Raw genomic sequence first — 26,520 nt, 5'->3', positions numbered from 1 at the left:
TTTCCAACTTTATTTATTCTATTTAAATAATGGTCATATGGTTTATTATAGCTATAAAAAGATTTGTGTATGTATGTGGGGGGAATCTTAAGAGAACAAAACATGTATCTGAGCCTGGGATTCAGAGAGCTACTAGGACCTCTGAGCACCCAGACACTAGACACCAGAGCCTGGCCACAGAGGAGCAGAGAACCACCTCTGTCTGCAAACATCAGACCAAGGGCTGTGAATGAGTTTCTAGCTGCTCACCTACATCACCCTAGGTCCTTCAGTGCTAGTGAGGAGATTTATACCAGCCCAGGAGATCATCAGGGCTCCTGTTCCCTTTCTAGAACAGCTGCCACCCCCTGAACAGGATGAAGGTCCAATCTCCAGGACAAGGCCAGAGACAGAGATCAGGTTAAACAGGATCTAACCAGGACCTGAAGCAGCTACACATGGCCCTTGGAAGCAGAGTATTCATGCTGAATCAAGCTGTGACTGCTCCCTCTACAGCCAGGGGAGCCCTGGCTAAGGACACTCTTAGCATGCCAGGTACTGCTTGCATGCAAGGACCGAGGCAGGCAGGCAGTGAGTTCCATGCTGCCTGTTACCTAGGAAGCCCCTCAGGGGTAGGTACAACAGGGCTTATAAAGAGGGTCTCTGTTGCCCCAATTTCACTAACATGTCACAGCAGGCTCTGTGTATGCGCTGGGTGAGCCCAGCTCAGAAAAGATACCCTGCAATATAGCAGCCCAGCTGGGCAGTACTTCTCTTGGGGGAGGAAAGGATCCCAACAGGGAGAGCTGTCCCAGAAACCTGCTGATGTGTCATTCACCCCAGCTGCAGAAGAAGCAGCTGTGGTACCACTGGAGGAGCTCAGAGACCTGTGCATGGCGATCCTTCAAATAACAGTCTTTATCACCTCTCTCCAGGTCCAATTTGAAACAGGCCCTGGAGAAGCAGAGCACAGGCTGCTTTTTGAAGGAGGATCTAAGCACAGAGGCACAGAAAGAGAAGGAGTGCTATGAATCTGACAAAGTGGGAAGGAAAGAACGCACCAATGGGGCTGACTTCCTCAGTTACATTTTACAATAAAGACTTACCTGCTTTCAGGAGGGAGGGGAGGAGGCAAGGAAAGGAGCAAGAAACTGAACTCATTAAGCTGCTCTCTCATCTGAGAAGCTGGGACAGCTTCAGCAAGGAAGGTGGACTCTTGGGACCAAAGGACACTTGATTTCCCCCATTTAGCTATCCACACCTGAGGTATGTTTGAGCAATCACTTCAAAAGCAACACCTGAAGAGGAAAGAAAGGTGGATGAAGAGAAGATGAAACTCTACTTGTTGCTTTTGTTTCTCTGTCTTTAAGCCAATTAAGAAATTATTTTTTAAGCAAGGGTCTGTGGTCTACCTCAAAAGACTCTGTACTCCCTGGAGAACAAAGCAAGGCAGGGGCAAGGTGGCCAACTGGACTCAGAGCCCTGCAGTCCCTAGACACTGCAGGACTGCTGGCCCTGTGCTTCTCCTCTGCAAAAATCCCAGCTACTGCAAACCCCAGAATCTCACCATTTTCTAACACACTTCTGCAGCAGATGCCTTTCCCCTTTGCACCTTGGTTTCCTCACCGGTACATCATACAAAAAGCAAGTCTTGTTGACATCAGGCGACCTATCCTTTCATCTTTCAACACTTGCCCAATGTTTTAAGACCCCCTCATGGAAAATGCCTTTGAAGCCTCAGAGCCAGCCAAGAAGAGGCTAAGATGAAGGCATGGTCTGTACTCTTATTCTGCTCTTGTAATACCTGGCCTCAATGCAGGGTGGTCAGGCTCAAGCATGGTGGGAAGGGGGCTACAAACACAGGCGGAGCACACATCCAAGGAGACAGTACAGGCAGCTGGGAAACATGTTTGCCAGGACAAACGGCTCCTGGTGTGGGACTGCGCAGATAGGTCCCATGTGTGAACCAAATGACAAAGACTTTGCCCTTCACACACCGCACAGGGCTATTTTCTGCCATTCTTCCCAGCACAGCCTGCAGAGGATACATGCATTCTGCATCAGAAAACAAAAGCACCTGCATCCCTTTCTCCAGATGAAGGCCACCTTCTATTATCTTTAAGAACAGGGAACAACTTTAGATGTCACACACCTGAACAACAGCATTTGCAACTTACGCTAGCATCCCTTCTATGCCATGTTTGAGACTGTTTCACACCACTTTCCAAGACACCAGGTGTTAGTACTGGAGGCTTGGGTGGGAGAAGAATTTTCCTGTTTCCATAGACTAGAGAGATGTGGGACTAAAGGCTAAAGATGCTATGAGCCAGGGAAACCTGATGGGACTGTAAACCAGGCACACTCAGGACTCACCCATAGCCCTTTACTCCCAGTGCAACTTCCCTCTCATGTGGGGAGGCTGAAGAGGAGATTTACCAGTGGTCACCAACCCAATTGCTGCTCAGCTAAGATTTATGCTGCAATTTGTAGTGCTGTTAAAATAAAATTGGAAGAGTGCTGGGGAAGAGAAAAAGAGAATAAAAGAAAGGGGAGGGAGGGGAAATGGATTGGGAGCAACAACACAGCTCCAAAGCTGTCTGCTCCCATCTCTCGCACCTCCATTGAATAAATCACCCTGCATTTCCAGCTGCTGTGCTCCAGCCTTCAGTTTCTGCAATGATAATACCTGGACTCACTTCACAGGGGGGCACACACGGGTTACGGTTAATAGAAATACGTCCATCTCCACAGCAGCTGAAGCGTCAGGCTCAGTAAACACAGCAGGCAGAGAATGGCACAAAAGGTCCAGGGCACCTGCAGGCTGGCAGCTGCTCCCAGGACTTCCAAACTGCAGCCTCCAAGGTTCCAGAGGACAGGAGAAGGGACACCCTCATCCCAAATGTCACTCCCTGCCTTCTACCTTCTCATTCCAGCACTGGTTAAACACCATTCCTACCTGCTGAGGTCAGAGGCGAGCTAAATTACCCTCTGCACTTCCAGGAGCTTGCCAGCTCTGCACACTAGATCTGCAGGAAAAAGGCTGAAGTCATAGATCAATATCCTTGCATGTATAAAAAGCCACACAATTCCCCCACCGCAACCCCCACTGACCCCTCCTCTGAGGGGAAGCCAAGGAAAGGTCAGAGCGCCTTGCAGCTCTCAAGGGATCCTGGCTCTGCTCTGCAGGACTGGATGCTGACATGTAACTTTCAGAAAAATCAAAAGCAAAACCTCTTTAGTGAACTTTAACAGAACAGCTTCCTCTTGACATCAGGGAAACTCATCCTGCCCTGAGCCAGCTGCTCTGTCCCATACTGCTGAAACCACGGAGGAAATTCAGAAGTCTTACATCCAAGGAGACTTTGGCCTTTCACCACCTCAGCATCCCTGCTCTTTACAGACAGAGCCAGGCCAGCCTTAAGGACTCACACTTTATTACAGAGATCACTACAGGACAATTTAATGAGAGGCCAAAATATCAATCCAACACTGACCGTACAGGCATCGGTGAGCTCTCAAGCCCTGCTGCTGAAGTACCTTCTCATGGTGCTCCAGCCAGCAACTCAGTCTTATAGAACTTACAGAATTTTTTAGGTTGGAAAAGACCTTTAAGATCATCAAATCCAACCACTAACCTAACACTACCAAGGCCACCACTAAACCAATTAAGGGTAGAGTAATAATGAATTATTCATGTTTCCTGGCTTGGTGGCTTTTGGATTATTTTTTAATGAAAGTAAAATTAGAATAGTATCATTAAGGTTGGAAAGGATCTCTAAGATCATCAGTCCAACCATCAACCCAACACCACCATGCCTACTAAACCATGTCCCAAAGTGCCACGTCTACACGTTTTTTGAACAACTCCAGGGATGGTGACTCCACCACCTCTCCGTGCAGCCTGTTCCAATGCTTGAGTCCCATTCCTTCTTGCAAGGGAGATGGGAGAAGAAGGGATCCTGTGCACAGGCTGAGCGCCACCAACAACAATGGGTCTGTGTGCGCATCTGCAGCTGACCTATAAAGGTCACTTACTTCTATTTCTCATGTATCTGAACTTTAGAGGGGACAGTTATCAACAGTTTCCAAGAAGCTCAGTGAGATCATGCTGATCGTATTGTGGTTTGGCTGAGAATGCTTCCTCTTGCACAGCCTACTTGCCATTTTCATTTCCTTGCACTGATGGCTTCTAGGACAGTCCTGGGCCAATCTTCAGTACCAGCGTGCACATATAAAATATCCCTGGATGTGCAGACCAGACCCAGACCTGTGCCCTCTGTGGCACAGCATCCAGTGCAGACAGCAAGATGGGCTCCTTCAGCATGCTGTGATCCCCACCAGCCTAAAACCCTCCCCTGCACCTTCCTGCCCCACTGGCACCAAGTGAAATGTGGCAGTCAACAGCGCCTCGAGGCCACCCAGGGCAGTTGCTACGCCACAGGAGATCACCCACTAGGATACCATTGGCAAACCAAGGAGCTCCAGCAGGACACAAGAGCATTGCACCACATGAGAAGCCCACCATGCTCCCACCACCCCATCAAACAAAGGTTCAACACAGGAACCCACACTTGGCCTCAGATTCAGTTTGGCATTGCTGTGCACTTTGAAAATGGTGGCTGTTTGGTTTCTTTGGCTTCTCGGAGACAGTGAGGAGGATTGGGTGGGTTATGTGGAGCTGGAAGGGCCAGGAGCAGAGCAGAACAATGCTGTGCTGGGGCAGGCTGAGCCACACAACCACCCAGCACCCCAACCTGCTCCTTCTGTTCCTGCCCCATGCTCTAGAGCTACTGCCACCTTAACTGAGCCAGCAACATATCTGGCCAACTCCTTGAGCAGTCAGGCAGGCAGTAATTACCAGGGAAGCCCCTACAAGTTATACCGTACCCTGGAGGCCTCTGGACTCAGTAATTCAGACTGTAGTACTGTTTACTGCCTCATAAATATGACACATGCTGAAGTTAGTGCTTTGACAGCTGGAATCTAGAGGATGTTCCTGGCTTGAGCATGTGCAATTAACCCTCACATGTCCACATGCCACAGAGAAGCATCCTGCCATCGCAGCAATCCAGCAGAGGCCATGCTGGGGCTCCTCTAACAGCTCAGCAGGACACAGCGCTTCCTACCAAGGAGGGCAGCTCCCACTTTCGTTTAAAGCTCCTGAACCTCTTCAAGTCACACCCATATTCACAAACAGCTCTTGGGTATCCTCAGCACACATGCTCCTCAAGGACAATGTGAAGCACATCACTGCCATCCCACGGACACAGGACAGAGAGGAGAGAAAGAGCGTGCGTGCCCTGTCTGCAGCAGGCTCAATGCTGCACAAGACAGATGGGCCTTGTCAGCCGCAGTGCCTTCGCCATCACATTGCCACCAACAGCAGTCCCTCCAACACACGCTCTGAGAGAGCCAGGAGCTGCAGTGCCCACACCAGCATGCCCAGAAGACATGGAAAAGACAACCCAAGGAAAATAGGCCATTGTGCCAAGCTTTGCTAGGAGATTCTCTAGGGGGTGTGTAAAGCAATGATGTGCCCAATGCGCGTCACTGCATGTGCCACGGAGGCTGCTTGGCAAGACAGCAGCAGCATCAATGATCAGTCCGTTCTGTGCCACGGGCTGCAACCCTGCAGCTCCTGAAAAAAAGTCTTCTCCACATTTCAGAAGCACCAAGTGTTTCCACATCTGTCCCCCCCCCCCCAGATAGACACAACAGCTGTGGGGTAAGGCAGCAGGAGAAGCCTAAGCTCCTCAGCAGGGAAGGTTAAAGAGGACCCCTTTTGCTACAGTTGGTGGCACAGGTCTGATGAGAAGTCCAAGTGCTGCATGGGGCACGTGCCAGCCAATGCCAGGGCTCTGAATAAAAGGTGTCCCAAGGAATCAGGACGAAAAATACAGATACATACATACATACAGACAGACACACACATATCTACCTATTTATCTACAGTTTCACTTTTCCAAGGTATGCAAGTTAAAATCAGGTTTTCAGGAAGATGAAAAATCCTGCTTGTGTCCACCTTCTCCCTACTCCACAGGTGGGGAAAGCTACAGAAGGTTGGGGTGTATGGACACCCTGTCCCTTTCACCCCACTGGAGGGGCTGGAAAGAGCCAGCCTCCCAACACCTCCTTTTGCTCTAGTGAATCTGCCACACTCCAAATGCAGAAGCCCAGCTCTATGTAACTACAAGCCCCAGCATGTGACCACTCTGAGCGCTGGGAGCAGCAGGGCTTGAACCCATGTGTCTGGAGACAAAGCTGAGCTCTGTACTGCTCTGGGCAAGGGCAGGCGAGACCCCTCCAGCTCCCAGCAAGCTGCCGACTTGGCAGCCTTTAAGCACCTGCAGCCCAAACTCTCATCCTCACCCCATGCACTGCCCTGACTCTCCTGCTGATTGTCCCACCGCCATCCAGAAGGGCTGCAGGCTGCATTCACACTTCATTTCAAGTTTCCTTCTGGTTTGAATGTCCTGCTGCAGCCTCATAAATGCCATCTGTAACACAGGAGCAGCTTCTTTCTCTTCAGATCAGTTCTTCATACCTCCTCACAGTGACCTTCAGCACCTACCCCTTGCAGGGATTCAGTGATGCTTGTGGGCACGGATGCTGTGAGATGCACCGGTTGGCACGGGCTGCCGGCTGCAATACTGGTGCCTTGCCAGCACCAGGCAGAGTGGGAAGGCTGGCAGGCACAGCAGGGCAAGAAGCATGGGCAGGTACCCAATTCAAATAAAAGCCCAGGGCAGTTTGTTGAGGAGAGTGGCTGATAAGGCACAGCTACCTGGGAGGGTTGTGGATCCCTGGGCAGGACAGACAAATGCAGCCCCAGCTTGCCAAATGCAAACAGCATTCAACCACAGCTTATCTTTCGTCTCTGTGTCCCTTGAACAACTGCCCTTCTGTTTGCGGTAGCCCCGCACTGGGGGGGCTGTTTCATCTGAGGGAACAAAGGCCTGCAGAGGGTTCGTTCAGTACACACTCCCCTCCGTCCCCTCCATGCACGAGCACCAGCCTCCAGCAGAGATGGGATCAACGCAGCCTTTCAGTGCCACTGCCAGCTCGAGGCCAGGCACTTACAGCAGGGGGTGGAGGCAGGGAAGGGGAGACTGCAGCTCTGCATGTCCTCCCCTCTCCGTTTCTGAGTCAACTTAGTTGGATACCTGAGCCCAGAGCTACCAATGTCAAACTGGATTAAGTTACCGGTCAGAGAAATCCAGCATGTGCCTTTTGCAGCAACCAGTACCTGCTAATTTTGGAGGAAAGCAATGAGCTCCGGAACGAGCCCAGGAAACAGCTGGCCACTTGGCAGCACTGAACAGCTCAGAGGGGAAGGGAGGTCCCTGCTCGACACCACGGGCAGAAAGCAGGAGGCTGTTCTTGCCCTCACCCCCCCTCTCAGAAGCCCCTGACAGCAGGAGCATGAGGTTAATGAAGGCACCTCTCCCTCCAGGACAGATACTGCACAATGTTAGGTAGATGGGCTTGTGGTTCCCAGCCTAGCTCTTTCACGTGACCCTGGGGCAAAAACAAATAACCCACACGCACACACTTTCCTACATTTTCTCCTTCTTTGCAGCAGCTCAGCCAGGCTCCTGAGCTTCCTACTGTCATCACATCCATCCATCAGCTTCTTCTGGAGAGCTGAGACCACTTCACAGCTCCAGGCTACATGCATGACACCTCTCAGTGGTGCATATGATTTGCCATGAAACACTAGATCAAGCTCCTGCCTCTACAGCCAAAAAAAGTCAAGGGAGCAACGCAGAAGGGTTTGTCTGGAAAAATCCCTGCTCTGGTTCCTTACTATTGTCTGCTCTTAAAAAAATAAAACACAAACGAAAAAATTCACCACCTGCCAAACCTTTTTCCACCCCACCTTCAACATACCTGCATCTGGAAACATGTCTGCTCCAAATAGAGCACCAAAGGGCTCTACCAGGCCCTCCTACCACACATTGCTGCAGCACAGAGTACAAGAGGCCAGCTTCCTTCATAGCAAAATCACATCTCCAGGATTTCTTCCCAAAAGAGATGAAAAGTAGAGGACCATGGACCTAGGCACAGCTAAAGTTGGATGCTAATCCCCTTCATGCAGCATGGCATCCTGAGAGCACCACAGCAAAATTACCCAATGCCTGCACTTGTAGAAGGACTGGAATCTACATCCCTGGGAGCAAGGGTGCTCAGCTACCATGGTGTCAGGAGCACCCGAAACCAGGTAAAGGTGCTGCTCTCCTTTCTTATGGTTGGCACTATCAAAGAGACAGGTCCACTGTGCTCTCCATGCTGCAACACTCCAGGCAAGGGGTTCAGGCATTTCTGTTCAGGTTTTAGCCAACCCTGCTGGGTAAGACAAGCACACAAGCTCTGATTGACTCCCTGCCCTGGATTTTGCCCTCTCTTTGGAGAGGGTAAGCAGGCAGGATAGCTCTGTTACCTGTACTTGTGGGAAATGGAGATGGGGAGCTTGGGGGGGAAACGGGGAGGAAAGGGAGAGTTTGTTTGGGTACCTATTGAGAACTTCGCTCTCTGCTACTCTATGCCATCCTCCCAGTTCTTCACGGCTCCAGAGCTATAAATAGCCTCAATTTAAACAACTAAGAGGCTTTATGAGTGAGCGGACTGCTGGAGTTGCCAGCATGAAAAGCGGATGGGCAGGACTGAAAGCCTCAGGCGGATGAAACAGCATACCCGCTGCCAACTCCTTGGTAGTGCACACTTTCTTGAGCAAGACATTATTCCAGCTGCCGTGTGCTTTGGTGAGAACTGGCAAGCAAACAGTTACAAGCTCAATGTTCCCATCAAGCAGGTATCCACGACAACCTGCTCTACCAAATCGCAGCTGAACTTCGATGCCATAACAACTTCCAGAGGGAGCACAACCCACACAGGAACACATTCACCTCACTGCAGCACATGGGGAACATGGGCTCCACCCTGGTGTGATGAACAGGCATGTCCTGAATATCAGAGCTGATGTTAGTACCCTTGTGGTTTGGAAGATTGGTCTCTTTTTTTCCCTCCTCATCCCTCCTCTGTGGATATAGAGTCAGAGCAGATTTTGGCTATCCCCAGCTTTTTCACAGCCACACGTTCTCTGTTCTTCACATGGAGGCTTGGGAGGGGAGTTGGACCAGCAGGATCCCAGAGGTCCCTTCCAACCTCAACCAGTCTGTGATTCTTGCAAGGTGCAAAATCTCCTCTCTGAGCATACCCAAAACCAAGCACGTTGCTGATAAAAACCAAGGAACTGTGCCTGCCCCAACCCACAGCCCCAACCCCAGCTCTTTTGGGGTAACTGTACCCCAAATAGCATGGACACTGGCACACCAAGGCTGTCAGACCTCTTGAGGCTGATGACTGACCCGAGGTCTGGTGACAGAAAACAGAAGCAGGGAAACTGGCAGAGTCACCTGCCCACTAGCTTTTCTTCCCAGACATCTCACTTCTCCTCTGGGCCTTGCTTTCCCCAACAAGAAACAAGTCCTCTAGATACCAGTTCTGCTTATGCCGCACTTGGAGGTGAAGTGCCACAACACAGGAGGGAGAGAAGGAGCTGCACACAACCACATCCCCACTCCATATGGCTCCCTGCCACTCATCAATATGCCAACGTCCCCTTATTAACATCTCCACCAACCTCAAGATGGCTCAAAGGCCCCGAGACAGGACTGTGTGATGCTATGCAGCAGTTTTGACTTGCTTCTTTTTGCACGTTTAAGCCATGGGGTTCACAAGCACCAAGGTCACGGATGCCTCACTCTGTGTTTCTCTCCAGAATTAAGTGGTGCTTCTGAGGAGCGGGGGGAGGTACAGCAAGTGCCCTCCCACCAGCTGCCAACCACAAAAGCAGGTGTCCTCGCTTCCCTCTAAAAGCAGAGGGATTTATCTATTTTTAGCATTTAAAAAAAAAATTAAGAGAGTCTGTTCCTCCCTCCACAGCCATTGAGGCCCAGAGTTATTTTATCCTGAAGAGGCTTTTAAAGAAAAATACAAAGACTTTGTAGAACACTGCAGGAAACCCCAGAAAAATGCATATTCTCTGTAAAAGGAAGGAGCTCAGAGAGCTTCAGCCAAACTGAGTGGTGGGCAGAGACACTTAGATTCAGCCACACAGATCTTGCAACACTTTCCCCAAAAAGCCTCCACTGAGCGGAGCAAACTCAAGCAATTCTCAGTGCTATGAACCCTTCACAAGACATCCAAAGCGCTCTGCAACCCAGGCATTCTCCCAGCCCACCAGCCTGGTGCTAACATGTACCCAGCTCTGGCAGAGACCTCACTGAACGGGCCACAGCAACACAGCAATCCAGCAAGTTCAGCAGGGAAGAGCCCCATTTCTCTGATGGTCCCACCAAGATCCCATTCATCTCTGGGTCCCATCAAGAATTTGACCAGGACAGGACCCTGTTGTCCCTCTTTATGAATGCTAGGGAATGAAGGCTAGGTGAACAGAAACACTCCCTTAAATCACATCTGGGAGACAGTTCAGTGCCCTAATTCCCTCCTAACAGCTTAGAGATGTGGAAGGATGCACACCAAAGAGCTGCCACCGCCACTTCCAGCAGCAGCAGCAGAAGCCACGACGAGTCCACGGCTCCCAAACCATTCAATTGCAGCAGCAGCAATGAAGCTATGTCCAGCCACCAGCACCCAGACTTGTGGCACTGCACCTTGCTGCTCTCAGCTTCATGAAGTGTTTGGCATCTCAGGAAGCTTGGCTGTGATGGGTCTGCAGGCTCAGCTGAACACTCTCATCCAACAGTGGCCCAGGCCAAACACCTTTAAGCAAGGAGGAGCCCAAGGGGACTTGTAAATAAGCCAGAATTTGTCTGGCTGCACACAGCTACCAAGGATGTATTTAAAAACAACATCTGTGCCCTAAGCAGAGATTTCAGCAATAAGACCCCTCTAACTAACATGCATATAACACTCGGTACCTCTAGTCTTTAAGTAGCTATGTCCTCCTGGTATGCTGGGGAAGGCAGGGACATACTCCTGTTTAAAAGGTGGGACACTGACACATAGAAAGAGACTGTGTGGCCTGGTCCAGAAGAGATCAGGGACTCAAATCTGGATGTCACAAGTCTACTGCTTCTATTATTAAGGCCCTTTTTCTTCTCCCTCATGTCCACGTCTTCAGCAGACAGGGAACTCCAGACCACCAGCCTCACCCAGGCAACAGGAGACAATGCAGCCTCCTCCCAGCTTCTAAAATCTTGAAACCCAAACAGCACTGATTTCTTCCCTTGTTCCCACACCACCGTGAGGGAAGTCTCCCCTATTTCCCCACCAAGTACAGACCAAAGTCACTTGTGAAGTACTTGTGTCCCTGTTTTCCTGCCAAGGAAGGTCTGTGTTCATCCCTGAGACAGACCAGAGCTGGCTTGGCTCTGTGCCGCTCTAGAGTAGCTTAAGCATTACCAGCTCTGAAGGCAGCCGCAGGCAGAGACAGGAAATCAGCAGGAAAAGCAAAGTCTATCCCAGAACTACTGTCTAGCCTCAAACTGACTCCCCAGTACTCCACTTCCTTCCTGCGCTACAGAACTCCAGGGACGAGGACATTCAGAGGCAGGGCTACCTACCCTGACTTGTTCTATTGACTTACTTAATTTTTTTAAAGGAATATATTTATCTGTTCCTCTCTGGAAACTGCTGTTTCTTCGCCCTGTTGTTTAACCCGTCTCGCCATGGGAACCGCAGGTACTTTGATGCCTGACAGCCTGGCTGATCTCAGCAGGTCTTTTGAACCCACTTCCATAATCACTGCCTAAAGCAGGTTCTTCCCACGTAATTCACTGCTCAGTGAATCATGGCCAGTGATTTTCCTGTCTCCAGGACCCATGCGGCACTTAACCAGGATGAGTTCTCTTCTCCCTTTAGCAGGGGAAATACATAATTACCAGAAAAAACACTCCTGTCCTAACAGGACACTGGCTTTATCTGCACTGAGACCGGCAGTTCCTGTTCTTGCCCCAACATCCGTTCCACCACGAAGGCTGGTTGTTCAGGAAATTTATTTCCGTGTGTCCAGATTTCACTTAAGTTTCTCAAGCTCCTCCAAGCTCCAGACTTCAAATCACAAGCAGTCTCAGCTGGCATACATGAGGCTGCAGAGACACAACCTTTTCAGTGTCTGGTGCCAGCTTTGCACTGGAAGCTCCTAAATCTCAGTGCTGGCTGTGCATGGGCAAACCATGGTATTCATCTGTGAGCTGCTGACACCTTCCCCAACTCTTCAAGGCAACAGGGTAAAGAGCAGCAGTCTGGAAGGAATAATCCTGCAGGAAAGACCCAGCTCTGTTCCACAGGATCCCTCTAAACTAGAGGGGACAAACCTACACAGCACAGACCGCCAACCAGAACTGTGGGCCAGCCACAAAGATTGGTGCACACAGCAATAGATGTTGGGAACTGCACAAAATGGCCTTTTTAAAGGCCTCTTGGGCATTGCTATGAACTCAAGCCCATGACTGAGAGCAAAGACAACAGCTAATTGGTTTCACACTGTTACCAGCTCAAGGAAACCCAAGACAGGGCTACAAAGGAGCAAAGCGTAACATCGCTTGCCTCAGAGTCTCACGGAGTCATGCACCAGACACCGTGAAGCAGATTCCAGAACTCGCAACAGCAGAAAAGCAAGAAAACAAGGACTACATGACAGATACGGCATGACCATCACAGCAAATGCCTCCAGTGGAAAGCAACAACAGCTCGGGGACACTCAGAAGCAAGCAGCTATTCCTAAAAGACCAGTGGCTCCAAACAGACTGAAGCAAGTACAAACACCCAACCAGACTGGAATCTACACAAAGCAGGCATTAGGCAAAGGCTCAAATATTATTAGCACAAAACACGGCAGCCTCTGTAGCCAAGCCCCCGGGCAGAGGATTTTTAGATGCTTTTGACATACCTCTCAACCTGTCAGAGACTGCATGCAGGACACCAACCCTCCAACACGAAGAAAAATTCCCACTGCAAGTGGCTGATGGGGAAGGGGCAGAGGCAATGACTCAGAGACACATTTGAGGTGCTGATTTCATCAAGGAGGGATAGAAATTGAGGGTTGGAAACACTGAGCTCTTTTTCAGAATAATTCTGCTTTGGTGTGTTTTGTTCCCCTGGATCTGGCATTCAAAGCGTTTCACTGCTTTTGCATGAAAACCACTTCTTTTGCTCTTCTGAGTTCAGAAACTCTTGCTACTTACTGCCACCCAACCTGGAGTTACAATCCTCCATTTGTGACACCTACAGTGTAGTTGGGAGGTCAGAAAGAAGAGAAGCCACAAGAACATGGCAAACCCATTAAAGGAACTGAGATCCCATTCCCAGGCAGCCACCTTCACAATTTAGGTGAGTGAGGAAGAGCTGGGATGAGTCCTGCAGTCTACTCTGCAGGAGACATCAGCAGCCCTGTATAAAGGACATGGCTTGGCATCACTCAAATCGGTGGAAATTTGGCTCTAGCTTTCATGAGGAATTGAACTGAGCCTCTGAATGAAAGGACCCGACAACCCAATAGGATGCAAAGTAACTTATCTCCCAAATGCACTGCCCTGGATTCAAGCTGAGAGGTAAGCAGGTAAGCAGGCTCCTTCCCCTCCTCCTTACCTTCGCACCCGGTGGTGTAAATGCTGATGCTGCCGTGTTATAAGGGCACTTTCCCAAACAGGGCCACTGTGACTACTCCTATACCAGCTCACAGCTGGGTGCCCCGGGTAAGGTGTGCTAGTGAAGCCATGGTCCGACTCCGTCTCTGCGGCCAGCGATGAGGCAGAGCTCCCCATGATTCCCCCCTACCCAGGCCACGCTGAGATTTATCCTAGGTTAGGTCCAAGCCAGTGGCACGGGCAGTTCGGGTAGAATAGGCGAGGCGCTGCGGCATGGGCTGCTGTAAAGATCCCAACACACTGGAGAAAGGAAGGTCGGTTCTGATCAAGAGTTAAAAAAAACAAAAGAGAAAGGGGAAAAAAAGGAAAGAAAAAGAGAGAAAGATAAGGTATGATTTGAGCAACAACCCTCCATTTTTAGAAGCCTATTAATGCATGCTCTGACCAGGATCCCCATCCCAGCACTTACTGGGATGGGAAGGGCCATTTCACTGAATCCAGCTTTTACTGCCCGGAGGTGGGGTGTACGGGGGCTCTAGAAGAGGCTCTCCCCACTTAAGCACCAGGAGTTACCAGGCACAGGGAAGCAGCCTGACTAGTGGAGGAAAGCACACCAGAGCCCAGCAGAAAGCCCTTGCCACCATGGTGAAGCAGCAGAAAAGGGGGCAAGCAAGTCTCAGAGCCCAAACCAGCAGCCCTTGGGAATCACATGCACAAAAAGTTATTCTGAAAGCTCCAGCCTCTGAGTGGCACACCAGCTCAGCTATCAGGCGTATGACTCGATGGCTTGTATGCGGTAAGGAGATTTTATTTTTCTTGTATGTAAAATAAAATATCCCTCTTTTCCTCTTCCCCACTAATACCACAGTAAGGCTGAAAACAGACAGACTGGGTATCTGCACAAGTATGTCTTCTGTGACTATTTCACACAGTGCAATGAAATACTTTCTTTCAGCTCATGCCAATTTTTAGCTGATACTGAGCATCCCCCTACCCAGGTTTGGGGTTTTGACTGTTCTTCCTTTTCTCCCTCTCTCTTTCCTACTTTTTAGAATTTATTGTTTGAGCATCCTCACAGTTTAAACCACAGAAACATTTCGTGTCCTTTAGTATACAAAGAAGTTTAAACATACACGTCTCTCCTTAAAGGAAAAAGTCATGGCAATCTGGATGCATGTCAGGAGGAACGGATCAAGGGAACATTTAACAGAGCAAAAAAGAAGAAATGAGGAAGAAAAAAAAATTAGCACAGCTGAGCTTATTCAATTACCCACCAGGATTTATAGAGATGAATGAACTGCAGGAAGGACCTTTGCGAAGAAACTACTTTGTGCAGTAAATAGGCTGAAACAAAGACTCCTAAAATACAGTTTTTCAATCCCAGGATTGTTCTAAGGGACCAAGAAAGGCCTAGATAGATAACAGACTCTCGAATGCTGCAGCTCAAGGAGCAGGTGCAGTTTTGCTACGAGCTTAATACCGGAATGTGCCGGCATTAGGCCATTAGCCGAAGAATGTTAACTGCTCTGTTGTGGTCTCTTCTCTGCAACCTGCAAAGCCTGGACTAACAAAATAAAACTGAAAAAAAGCCCAATAACACAATTTTCCCTACCTGGATTTCCTCATTTTAATTGGTCTGCCTAACTGCAGTGCATCAGCCAACACATCTCCACACTTTGCTTCCTGCTACCTGCCCAACAGCAAGATTTCACTGATTTTTGCAGATGCAGCCAAAATGGATCCATGGCACTTCTGCTCTCATTTCCTGCTATTCAAGCAGTTAATTTGTAACAAATCCGATTTTCTGGCTAAATGAAAGCCATGTGATGTGAGGAGAAGAGTATTTCCAAGTGTCATCAGCTCAAGTCTAACTGGAGACATCAGTTGTCCCATACCTACGGCATCTCTGGCTTTTCTGCCACAGCCCTCGACAGCTCCCCCATAGCGAGCGCTGTACGTGCTCCAGCAGCTGCGCTGCAGAGCGGCAGCAAAGGCATGGGGGATGCAACTAAGAGCCCTGCTAGAAGAACAACCTCTGTCTCACCTCAAGACTTGGTTTCTACTACAATGAAGTAAATAAATAAAGGCAAGATGGGTAGAAACACAGCCCCATACAGTTCACCACAGGCTGAGCGAAACAGAAGGCAGGATGCTCAGTCAGTTAATAGCCTTTTTCCCCTCTCGAGCAGAGCTAAACTGCCAAATAAAGCAATTCCACAGGCTGGTTCGAGACCACTTCCTCAGCTCACTCTCAAGCTGGAAAAGCAGAACCCTTTGCTTCCTCCTCCTACACACGGAAACATCAGTTTTAGCTCACCACAACAGGGGAGAGACATGCCTGCTGCCTGCATTACTGCTGGCTCCCAACGTGTTGCTTGTGTCTTGGCCCGTCCTCCTCCGCCAGGTCCGCACCAGGGAGTCTGAGCAGGCAGCTCAACGCAAACGCTCTGCAGGGAGAGGAGAGGCTGGGAGACCTGCTTTAAAGCAGTGTGGTAAAACCCCATGGTGGGTGGAGCTGGGGAGAGGAAGGGATCTATAAATAGGTGGAGGATAACCTAGCTAAGTCGTACTGATCTCCAAGACTGTCTGGTCTAAGTGGGCTGCTTGGCTGCAAGTGCTGCGTGAAATCGGATTTCTCCGGGCAAAGCAGTAAATCCTTTTCTTCAGGTCACCCCTCATGCCAGGTGAGAGCAGCCAATGAACAATATTTAGGGGGGAACGTTGGCCCAAGGAGGGGAGAGGGTGAACCTGCTTGAAAACAGGCAGAGTGGCAGCATTACAGCTCAATATAAAGCATGTATGCGCTCACCATACTGAGCCAGAAGATGCCTTTGGCCAACACTAAGCAAATGAAGAGCCTGCAAGAAGTAAAGGTGAGAATGAAAACTACACTCTAGCAAAGGAAGGGGTCAATTAAAGAAGAAAGCCTCTGTGGAAGCACTCAGCCTTATTTTTGAGGAACTTCTCCCACCGGGCAAGGAGATGCCCAGGAGATGCCCTGCAGGCACATTGCCCATGCTGAACAGGGAAGGCTTCAGCTGTGGAAGGGGAGCAAACTGCCAAGAGCTCCTTTGGCTTGGCAGCAGGGAGCAGGATTTTCCTCCTAATTAATAAAGCACTGCTTCCACCTATCTAATCAGGAGAGGATATAACAATGTGAACAGATTGAAGTGTCTTGAGAAGGGTGGATCTCACTCATGGAAATTACAGTTAAGCACCTTAGCAAGATGCTGAGTTTGGATTTTGGTTTTTTGCCCCTTGCAGCTGCAATAATTACCAGGTTTCAACTGACGCTGTTTAACTGCTCCCAAAATATTGCTTCCAAAATAAAACCAGATTTGATCTTTCCACCCCCAAGCCACTCGCACCCGCTTACCCTGATCTGTTGTATTTGATGCAGACCCTTCTTCAAATCGCCCCACCAGTACCCTGAGTAGCAGGCACTTACAGCGAGTTCAAGACAGCAGAGCTTTCCCATGGAGGTTCCTCCTGCTGCGGGGACAGCAGAGCAGTCGCCTGGATGCTTCCAGATAAACCCTATTCCTCAACACCAGTCAGCAGGGCTGACCCTTTGGGCCCCAGCTCTTCTGTCACACCACCCACAGTGAAGCAGGCAGGAAGGGTGGGGATCTGAGTCTGCCCACCCCCCTTTCCTTCCCTCTGGCTCCAAAGTAGGTTTTGGCTCTGAAGAGAGCAAAAAAAGAAAAAAAAAATGGAACTAGCCCACGTGTTTTAATGTATCTTGGAAGTTGCAGGATCAACTTTTCTTAGGATCCTCCTAGGATCAGCCCCAAGCTCTTCCCTTTGGCACACAGCAGGAAGAAGAGACAGAGGTCCCTGGAGCTGCTCCAGCCCACTGAGGAAACCAGTGAGGCGGACTGACCCCAGTTGGTCCCATATGCAGAAGCCCCCTCCTTGTGATGGAATATCCCCCACACTCCTTTTCTTATTAATTTATTTGTACATGCAGCACAAGCCAGCTCAGCTCCTGCCAGAGTTTTCCAACCTCTCTTGGTTCTCAGCCTCCCAGACTCTGGGACAAGACTTTGTCACTTCATTAATTCCTCCACTTCTCCAGTCTATAAATAAAGTCACCTCTGAGCTACTCCCTTGCTCCAGGGAAGATTCACAAATGAAAACACAGCCACCCCACACATCAGACAGCTCTTGTCTGAGGTGCAGGGCCAGCCGCTGGCCCAGGAGAAGGCACACCATGTACCTGTAGGAAAAACATCCTTCAAAGCTGTGCCCAGAGGAAGCCACATAGCAGAGGGATTAATTCTAGTATTGAAGCTGCAAGTACCAGCCCTTCTCTTCCCTCTGCTGTGTGAACTCCCCTGCCTGGGGGCTTACTAAGACATGCTGGGACCTGGTACCACCCTTAACAGCAAAGGAGGAGCTCTCTGCTCCCACTCACATGCAACCTGTGGCTTGCATGGAGAAATAAGGGTTCCTGAAGAGCTCTGAATGTCCAGTCCCCACACACAGCCCTGGCAGGAGGCAGCCTCCTCTCTGGAGACTGCAGGACATAAATCACACATCCTAAACACAAAGTAGTTCAAGGGCAGATGAGTGCAGCTGGAGTAGCTGTGGTTGGCTTGGTGCATCAGACTGGAGGAGACCACTTCATACATCATGAAGACAGGGCAGACCTTTGACCCTCTACCAATCTTGCCACCAGACAGAGGAGGAGACCTCCCCACCTACCACCGAAGGAGACACATGCTCATAGGGCTCCAGGGTAAGCAGGGAACAGTGTGCAGGGATGGGTAAGGTACACAGCTTGAGATATGTCAGCATAAGAAGGTTATTAAGTCACAGAGAAGGTCTGGCACAGGATAACTAAAGAAGGATGCAGAGTTGAGGCCTGATCGTGTTATTATGCCAACCAAGCAAGGAAAAAAAAGCTCAAGCATTTGTGTGCACAGCAAATGACACACAGCTGGGCTCCCTGCTCTGCAGGGCAGGGTGGCAGAACCTGAGGACATGCAAAGCCACATACTGGCACCAAGCAGAGCATGACTTGTATTCACCATGCTGAGAAGACCCTGATAAAAGAAGTAACTGCAGGGGAGGAAGGGAGAACAATCTCTCTTTTTCCAAAAGGCAGGGAGGAAAGAGCAACAAGACATCCACCTCAGACAGATGCAGGACAGATTGAAATCCAAGATATTAAACACCAACCCAATGAGAGCTCTACGGCTCAAGTGTAGCAGGAGATCCCGTGATCACCTGTGGGACCCCTACTGCAAAGCAGCCAAGCAAACGGGAATGCTCCTGCTGAGCAGGTATGTTGCACAAACCTGGTGTCTTGGTGACAAGAAACAAAGTTTTGCTGCTCTTTCTTCCTGTCCTCACCTGCCAAGCCAGCACTACAAGGCAGCCTGAGTGCTGCAGTCTTGACAGGAAATTAAGGCATCAGCAAGTTGCAGTTCCTTGCAAAGCTTCTGGCAGGGAGGGGTGAGAAGGTACCTCCAAGGACAGACTGAGGCATAGGTGTAACAGGAAGGACAGGCCAGTGGTTGGCACACTCAGCTGGGACGTGGGAGGCTTTTTCAGCCTTCATGCTCTACGACAGAGCTTCCTGTGTGACTCGGGGCATAGTCCTGTGACTCAGAAAGCACTGCCCTACCTCCCAGGGCCAAGAAGTTTTCAGAGTCACAAGGCACTAGGATGACAGGCAGTGCACAAGCACCGCAAATGGGAGGAAAATGGAGAGAAGGGTAAAACTTAGCCAAATGTTGTTATGGGGCAGCAGAGCTGAGAGAAGAGAGGCAAGTCAAATGTTCTTGCCTTAGAGAAAATCTATGGGACTGGAAGCTGCAAATGAGCTATTTTCCAAATCATGGTGAGAAATAAGATTGGTGCATTACTTGCAGAGATATCATTAGATGAAATTAGCTGCCTGGAAACAGATTTCCAGGTGGACTATTAATGAGGTAACAAGATAATTTAACCTGGAGTCCTAGACCAGCGCAGAACAGGACCTCACGCTTCATGCTACGCTTTAGCAAAGTCCAGAACAGCAGCACATCTTTCTGGCCACGGACATTAACATGCAAAGGCAAGCTTGAGGATCTTTACCTTCTTTCAACTGCCTTGAAACTTGTTCTGGCCCAACTTTAACACAGAAGAAACTCATACACAGCAGCTGAGTTGGGCTGAGCTGCATTTAATGCCCAGCACTGACTCTTCATAAGTAGGCAGGCAGAGGAAGAGGTGTCCAAAGCCTGAAGCAAAAGATTGATAGGAAAAGTAGATTTATTGTAGAGCCAGCTTAGGCACAAAGCAACTAGCGTCCAAGCCTGAAAAAAGTTTCCTCTTCTTCCTTGCACAGGACACTGTAAACCAGTGATAGATTATCCAGCGAGCTATTGGAAATTTATCAATGTCACTTTGAGAGAGGGGATTATACAGATTTGAAAGGGCAATCAACATCTTAATTAAGCTACAGGGAGAAAAAAAAGAGGGAGAAGCAGTGGACAGGAAGGTTTCTTCAAAATAAGGGTTAACTTCAAAACCTATCTCCATTGACAGCTGAAGAGCAGGAAGATCCTTTTCTGAATAAGCACGAAAATGGCAAAGGCATTGCTGAAGTGGGGTCTGAATGTACACACATTAAAAAAAAAAAACAAAACAAACAACAAAAAAACCCCAAATCTCTAAAACCCTAGTGCTCTATTAAGTCAATTAACATTGCACTTCAATGAAGTGCAAGGAGCCATTTGTATCCTCCAGTTTACTAGCCAATTGTGGCTGGCTTTTGAGTGCAGTGTTAACAAAAGCGTGTGCGGGCTGGCACGGTTTGTCTCATTAGCAACATCGTGGTAATGCCACAGAAAGACAGACAAGGGGAAGAAACAAAACAAGACAAGCCACAGCATCCAATCTTGGGAAACTTTACCAGCAGATCTGATTTCCAGATCTTCTCCTCCCTGTATTTATAATCCTTGTAGCAGAGTTCTGTTATCCTACCTCAGCCCACAGACTGCCCCAGCTACAAAACATGCCAGGCTGAAAAATCACCTCGACAGACTGCCTGCTGAGACCAGTTGCATTATAAAAACAGAAAGCTTTTACTTGCCTGCTACCAATATGCTATAGATTTAATGGGAAGCAGCATAAGCAGGGATGCTTTGCAGGAAGAACACACACATGGGACTCTTGCCAGGAAAAATGCATCTTGAGTAACACATGTGCTCTTAGTTTCCTCTTTTTTCCAGAAAGGTTTTACTACACTCTGGGTTACCCAGCAGCAATAAAACATTTTTTTTCCCCTTTCTCACTTACAGCAGAGTGTTGATTGGTAAACAGCAGATCTTCCTGTCTGAGGCTGTGCCAGCCTGTGCAGAACAGAACTGTTGTTATTGCACATTCACAGCTAGGGATAAACATGAATAAGAGCCACGAGTAAGAGCCAGGCACGGGCTCTTCAATACATTGCTTTATCAGGTTCACCTTGATTCGACTGTTTCTGACATCATCTCTCCCTCCTGAAGGGGCAAGACGGCAAAAGTAGCAAGGACAAACATTAAAAAAGACGACAGAAGTGACAGTAGCGCAAAAAGTGCTCTTCTGTATTCGCTAACATTCACAAACTGCAGCTCAGAACTCCACCTGCACTTAAAAACACTCAAAAGCACAACACGGAAATAAACGGGCCCAGCAAAACCAACCTCCCAAAAAGAAGCAATGGAAAAACAAAGTAGCTTTCAACACATTTCTCAGGACAAATCTGCATTGAGAGTCATGACTGGTGCAGGACATAAAGGTTACAGTGAACCAGGGAAGGAAAAAAACTTGCAAGTCATCTCTCATCTGCAAGATGACACTCTGCAATGGCACACGAACAATAAACCAGCCCCGGAAAACTGGATACTGGAAGTCAGAGGAGGGTTTCTAACCTTTCAAAGAGCAGATCTCTGGACCAGCTGCTCCAGAAGCACTGGGGAAAAAAAGCACAGTTAGTTGCAACAATTAGTTCCTGGACAAGTTCATGACCTGCACAAGATGTTTTCAGCAGTAGGGAACTGGACTTGATGACCCATGAAGTTCCTCCCAATCACTCAGCAAGCTGAATTTGTAGAGGGCCATAGGTGCCCAGGCATAGCACAAGCACGAGGTCATACCCAAAAGGACATCAGGGATTGTACCTTCAGATCATGCTAAGCTGACAGATAAGCAGATGAAGAGCTGGCCACTGCAGAAGGGAGGGGAAGAGAGCTGCAGCAAGAAGCAGAGTCTCACAGCCAGTGAAAACCCAGGGCACAGACTTGGAAAGCGAAGTCTCAGAGACAGAGGGTGGAGAAGATGACCCCTAAGCACACTGTCCCCAGGCACTCCAGTCACAGCTTTAATTCTAACAGAGATTAGACAGACAGTAAATACGTAATTTGTCCAAGCCAAATCCAGCTGCATCCCTTGCTAGAGACAGCTCCCAGTTTTCACTGCAGTGCCCTGTCGGGAGCCACATAGACTTTTCACACAAGGGCAGCAATACCTGGCTGTCTCCTTCTGCCATTTTTATGCAATTTGGCCCTTCCTGGCTTTAATCAGTCACCACATCCCAATTTCCAACCAACTGGACTAGATTTAAACCACCAGATCTCTGGCTGTGCCTCAGGCAAGTGCAAAGGTAGGATAAGCCTGAGAGACAACAGTGGCATTTGGCATTTCCATCACAAACAACCAGGAGATAAAAGCATAAGAATGGCTGAGAACCACGCAAGAGGCTGCCACCTTCCCCACGAGCACAGGGAACCAAGAGAGCACAGGGGAGGTGGAACAGGGAGAGTAAAACCCAGAGGGGGCAAAAAGATAGTTCCTCTTCTAGCACAGCTCAGTGCAATAACCTAACGGAGAAGCACCACATTACTGCTCACCCCTCTCCACCTCCAGATTACACCTCTACTCTGTCCTGGGCCATCCGAAAAACACGTGAATCCTTCTGCATACCGATGTCATAGCCATGCCATTATTTCTGTTAGGAGATGATATTGTAATTGAAATTTTATGACTGGAATAACAGCTGGTACAACTGAAGTGACAGAGATATAACAGTGCCTGACACCACTACGATACTCCCATTTCCTCACCGGAGTAGCTATACTGGCTTACTGTCTCTGTGACAAGCGGCTCCTCTTCAGCTACACTAATACAGCTGAAACTGTAGGATGTGTTCAATTACACAACGCCTTAAGCAATATTTGCCCATGAGAGCAGTTATTTGAACAAATATAACGGCCGCACGAGGAAAATGCTGTGCTCTAAGATGAGAGGGCTGAAACATAATGCAGATGCTTTGAGTAAGAAGCTGCCTTTGCTACAGCAAAGGCAGCCCTAACGGGCCATCCAACACACCTCCCAGCACAGTGATGGAGCTGGCCTCTTAACCAAGACCAGCTGGCTGTATCCTGAACCCATGTTAAATGAAACAGGCTAATGGAGAAGAGATCATGTTACAGGAGCCACTCTCAAATGCCTTGCAAGACATATCCAGCTGCCTTAGCCCCATGTGGTGCTACAGTCCCCCAGCCTTCCTTCCACCAGGCTCTGCTTGCTAAAGCGCCTCGCATGGCAAGGTCAGGCAATGGGAACAAGGGCTTTGCACACCTGCAGTAGCATTCACCAGACACTCCAAGGCTGCATCAAAACTGATCCAAGAGCAGGAACATTACTTCATCCCTCCCACAGTTGAGAACTAGCCATGGCGCAGATCTCAGCCGACACCTGCCTGGTGACAGTCACCACTCAAAGACCAGAGTGCTTATGGCCTGGCTTCACTGACCCCAAACCGTAAGAGATTCCTGCAGACCTTCTACTGAGGCTGGACACCAAAGTCACACAGAGACTCCATCTAGCCCATAAGCATCCAGGCAGACCAGATTGCCCACACACAGCACACTAGCACCCACTCAATTAATCCAAAGCCCTGGCCTGGGTAAGGCCATATCAATTTTGCTTGCTCAAAAACAAGGACAACACCATTAGATGCTCTCCTGCAGTGGACAGCGCAAGCATATCCTGAAGGTACAAGCTTCCCGCCACGTTGTCCTGTCTCTGCAGAGCAGGCTCTGAATCGCCAGGCTGAAAGCAGCCCAGCCACATAAGGTACAACACAATCATCTCTCTGTCCCAGTCCTGGGCTGGGAACTGCCACAGCACTGTGGTTATTGCAGGCAAAGCAATGCAGAGTTTCTTAGATTAATTTATTTCCCTGCCCTTGCACTGCCTCAAACACACCCTGGGATACTCATGCAGTTTCCACGGCTCAAGATTGTAAGGTCCTGGAAGACCCCACATTTTCTCTTCTACTCTTATAGTTTCTTCTTCACCATGACAAAACCAGGGGATGCCAGTATCCCCACCCATAAGAGCATGTGGCCTTCACACAGACAGCAAGGAGAGGGAAGGAGGAAGAAGGAATCAAAACAAGGAAGAAAGACAAGAACGAGAGGCGTGGGAAGAAGCAAGAAGCAGGGTAACCGTGCTTACAAACCAGAGGAGAAAAGGTCTTTTTCTTTTCAGCCCCTCCCAGCCCAGCACAGAGCCAACTGCAGTCAGAAAAGCCTCTCACCCAACACAGTTTCTGCTCTGCAGGTCCAATGCAGACCAACTGGGGTTGGTGTGAAGTCAGCCTGGAGTCCCTGGAACCGAACGACTGCTGTTGGCACCAGCTGAGTGGCCCAGGTGGAGGAGCATGCTAGGTGGTCTCTGCACAGAGCCACCGGTAGCACACCAAGCCTGCTAGAAGGAGTGGCTGCTGCACCAAGCTGGTGAACAGAGAGGAAAGAAAGGCATGTAAGAATAAATGGCTGCTGAGACTCCAGGCTGATCAGCACCGCACCAGCACATGCAACCAACCTCGCATTTTAGGTCACTCAATCAGCATCCACTTGAACTACAGCTCTCAGAAGGCTCTGTGCTTCCCACGGCATCCAGCTGGCGATGGGCTGGAGCTCGGTCCCGCCTGGAGATGGGAACCAGTCTGCTTTTGGGTCGACTCAGATTCTTCACTTGTTTCAGAACCTATGGCGGTGACTTTATAGTTCTGTTCCCACCACTGGCCTTACTCTTTCTGACGGCGGCTGCTGCTTAGCATTCTGGTGAGAGCTGTCGTCGTACCAGGTAACGCAACACCTCATGAGCACAGCAGGATCGTAACGATAAGGATTCTGGACAGCTCTCGACAATTAGCAACAGGGCAGGATCTCCCAAGGGGTCTGGATGTGAACGCAGGGATGTCTGGAGGGGCACACCGCCTGAATGTTCAAATACAGAAACAGATGTTAATTACTCTGCATGGCCAGGACATCGTTAGCAGTTACATCGACTGGAAATTCAAAAGTACAAATTCCTCTGATTATGTCAGATGTGCCCATCCCACCCCCAGAAGGCATGATGTTTGAATACTTGCCTCGGCAAACCTCCCTCCCCCAAGATATTTCCCCTTCATATTCTCTGCTCTCGAAACAACCTATTTTAATGAAATTCATACTTTGTCAAAGTGCTGTCTCCTTTGGGACAGGCTTTTATCAGATGGAGGCAACAAGAACCCTTGTCCATAACTGTCTGGCTCACCAGCACACTCTTACTTTCTGTATTTCAGATTGGGGAGGGCACAAAAAAACAAATAAGGATTCAGCCAGAACAATGTGATCACTGAGCCTCTTTGGGAGCAGGGCAGAAGCACGCAAGAGTAACAGACTGGGTTCTGCCCCCACCCCCACTCTCCCCACAGCCACACCATTGCATGCAGCATGATGCCCCTGGGGTAGGTTGTGGTGAATTCACAAAGAGCTTTTCTCTTCCAGCGCTCCGCACCACCGAGATTTCCAGGCAGTGGGGGAAAGACAACCTGTGGTGAACACCTGGACACGTGCTGCTAATGAAGTCAAACCAGCAAATGGAGAATGTTATGGAGAGGGCAAGAGACACCACTCAGGAACCAGTCAAAAGTAAATAATGGAGTGATTAAGGTTCAAAAGGACCATCCTGATCCTTTTAAACACAAGGGTCTGTACAGCACTGGCTACACAGGGAACTCCTGGCCTACACCATCTGTGAGGCACTCAGGCAGTCAAGCTGCTCCTGCTCACTGGAAAGGCTTAAGACCTATGAGAGCTAAAGAGAGAGTGAGACAAACACCAGAGGACGGAGTACCCCGCAAATGCCTACATCAGTCTACATGACACCGTGTCATTTTTCTTGCAGGAAACGTGTTCACATACGCATGGGGTAGGAAGAGAAACTGCTTAACACCCAGCAGCTTAAAATAAAACCTTTTGGCTGTGCTGAAATTCCAAGGACTGCCTGAGCTCTGCCTGCTGGCCTGAGTCTTGCAGGCAGGTGACCGATACAGACAAGCTGGAGAGAAGACCTTGACCACATCAGTGCTCCGGCCTCTCTGGAGAGCAGAGCTGCCACAGCAGGGAGAATACAACCCAGCACACAAAGACCTTCACGCCATATTCCCACTTCCATGGACCAGCACAAATATGGGGGAGTTATCTTGTTACCTGGCAAAGCTGTCTGAGAGTTAGCTTCTCTGCAAACCTTTTTGTTACAGGAGCAGAAGGACCTTCTGCTGTCAGAAGAACACAACACAACACAAGTTGGGAAGCTGCCTGTGATATCCTCAGTAAGCCAAAATCATCTGGGCTGGCACTGGGAACAAGATGCCAAAGGGGAAAACTTCAGTGCCACAGGAAGTGCCACGTTAGAAATGCAGCTGGGCGATATCACCAGACGGGGACAACAGCTTTTTGTAAGGTCTCGGTCTCTATTTTACCAAAGTGAATGTGTATAGATAACCCTGCGGCTTTGGTAAGGGCTGCTAATCCCAGGACTGGGGCAAGATGCCAGCTTGGCCTCTCTGGCACAGTGCAATCGCCACCCTCCTCTAATGCTGACGCTGTTCAGGCCCACA

At 49.3% G+C, this 26,520-nt stretch overlaps 1 protein-coding gene across 5 annotated transcripts in view; it reads right to left on the bottom strand.

Annotated features, from left to right (window-relative positions):
* Positions 1 to 26,520, bottom strand: part of CAPN15 (calpain 15) — a 59,325-nt gene that overhangs the window by 28,838 nt on the left and 3,967 nt on the right. For 2 of the 5 annotated variants that reach the window (XM_075718159.1, XM_075718160.1), the window contains exons 2-6: positions 24,456 to 24,853; positions 24,169 to 24,364; positions 21,497 to 21,537; positions 20,883 to 20,935; positions 13,594 to 13,913 (exon numbers count right to left, since the gene is read on the bottom strand). In XM_075718159.1, coding sequence (XP_075574274.1) covers positions 13,594 to 13,769 — 176 coding nt within the window. In that variant the 5' untranslated portion in view covers positions 13,770 to 13,913; positions 20,883 to 20,935; positions 21,497 to 21,537; positions 24,169 to 24,364; positions 24,456 to 24,853. Of the gene's footprint in view, positions 1 to 13,593; positions 13,914 to 20,882; positions 20,936 to 21,496; positions 21,538 to 24,168; positions 24,365 to 24,455; positions 24,854 to 26,520 lie in introns of those variants that run through there. The other 3 variants (XM_075718161.1, XM_075718163.1, XM_075718162.1) reach the window with 3 other exon arrangements.

Source organism: Pelecanus crispus, chromosome 11 (genome assembly GCF_030463565.1).
Source record: "Pelecanus crispus isolate bPelCri1 chromosome 11, bPelCri1.pri, whole genome shotgun sequence".
Lineage (NCBI taxonomy): Eukaryota > Metazoa > Chordata > Aves > Pelecaniformes > Pelecanidae > Pelecanus > Pelecanus crispus.
The sequence above is the reverse complement of the archived record's forward strand: the minus strand, read 5'-3'. Positions and strand labels throughout refer to the sequence as shown.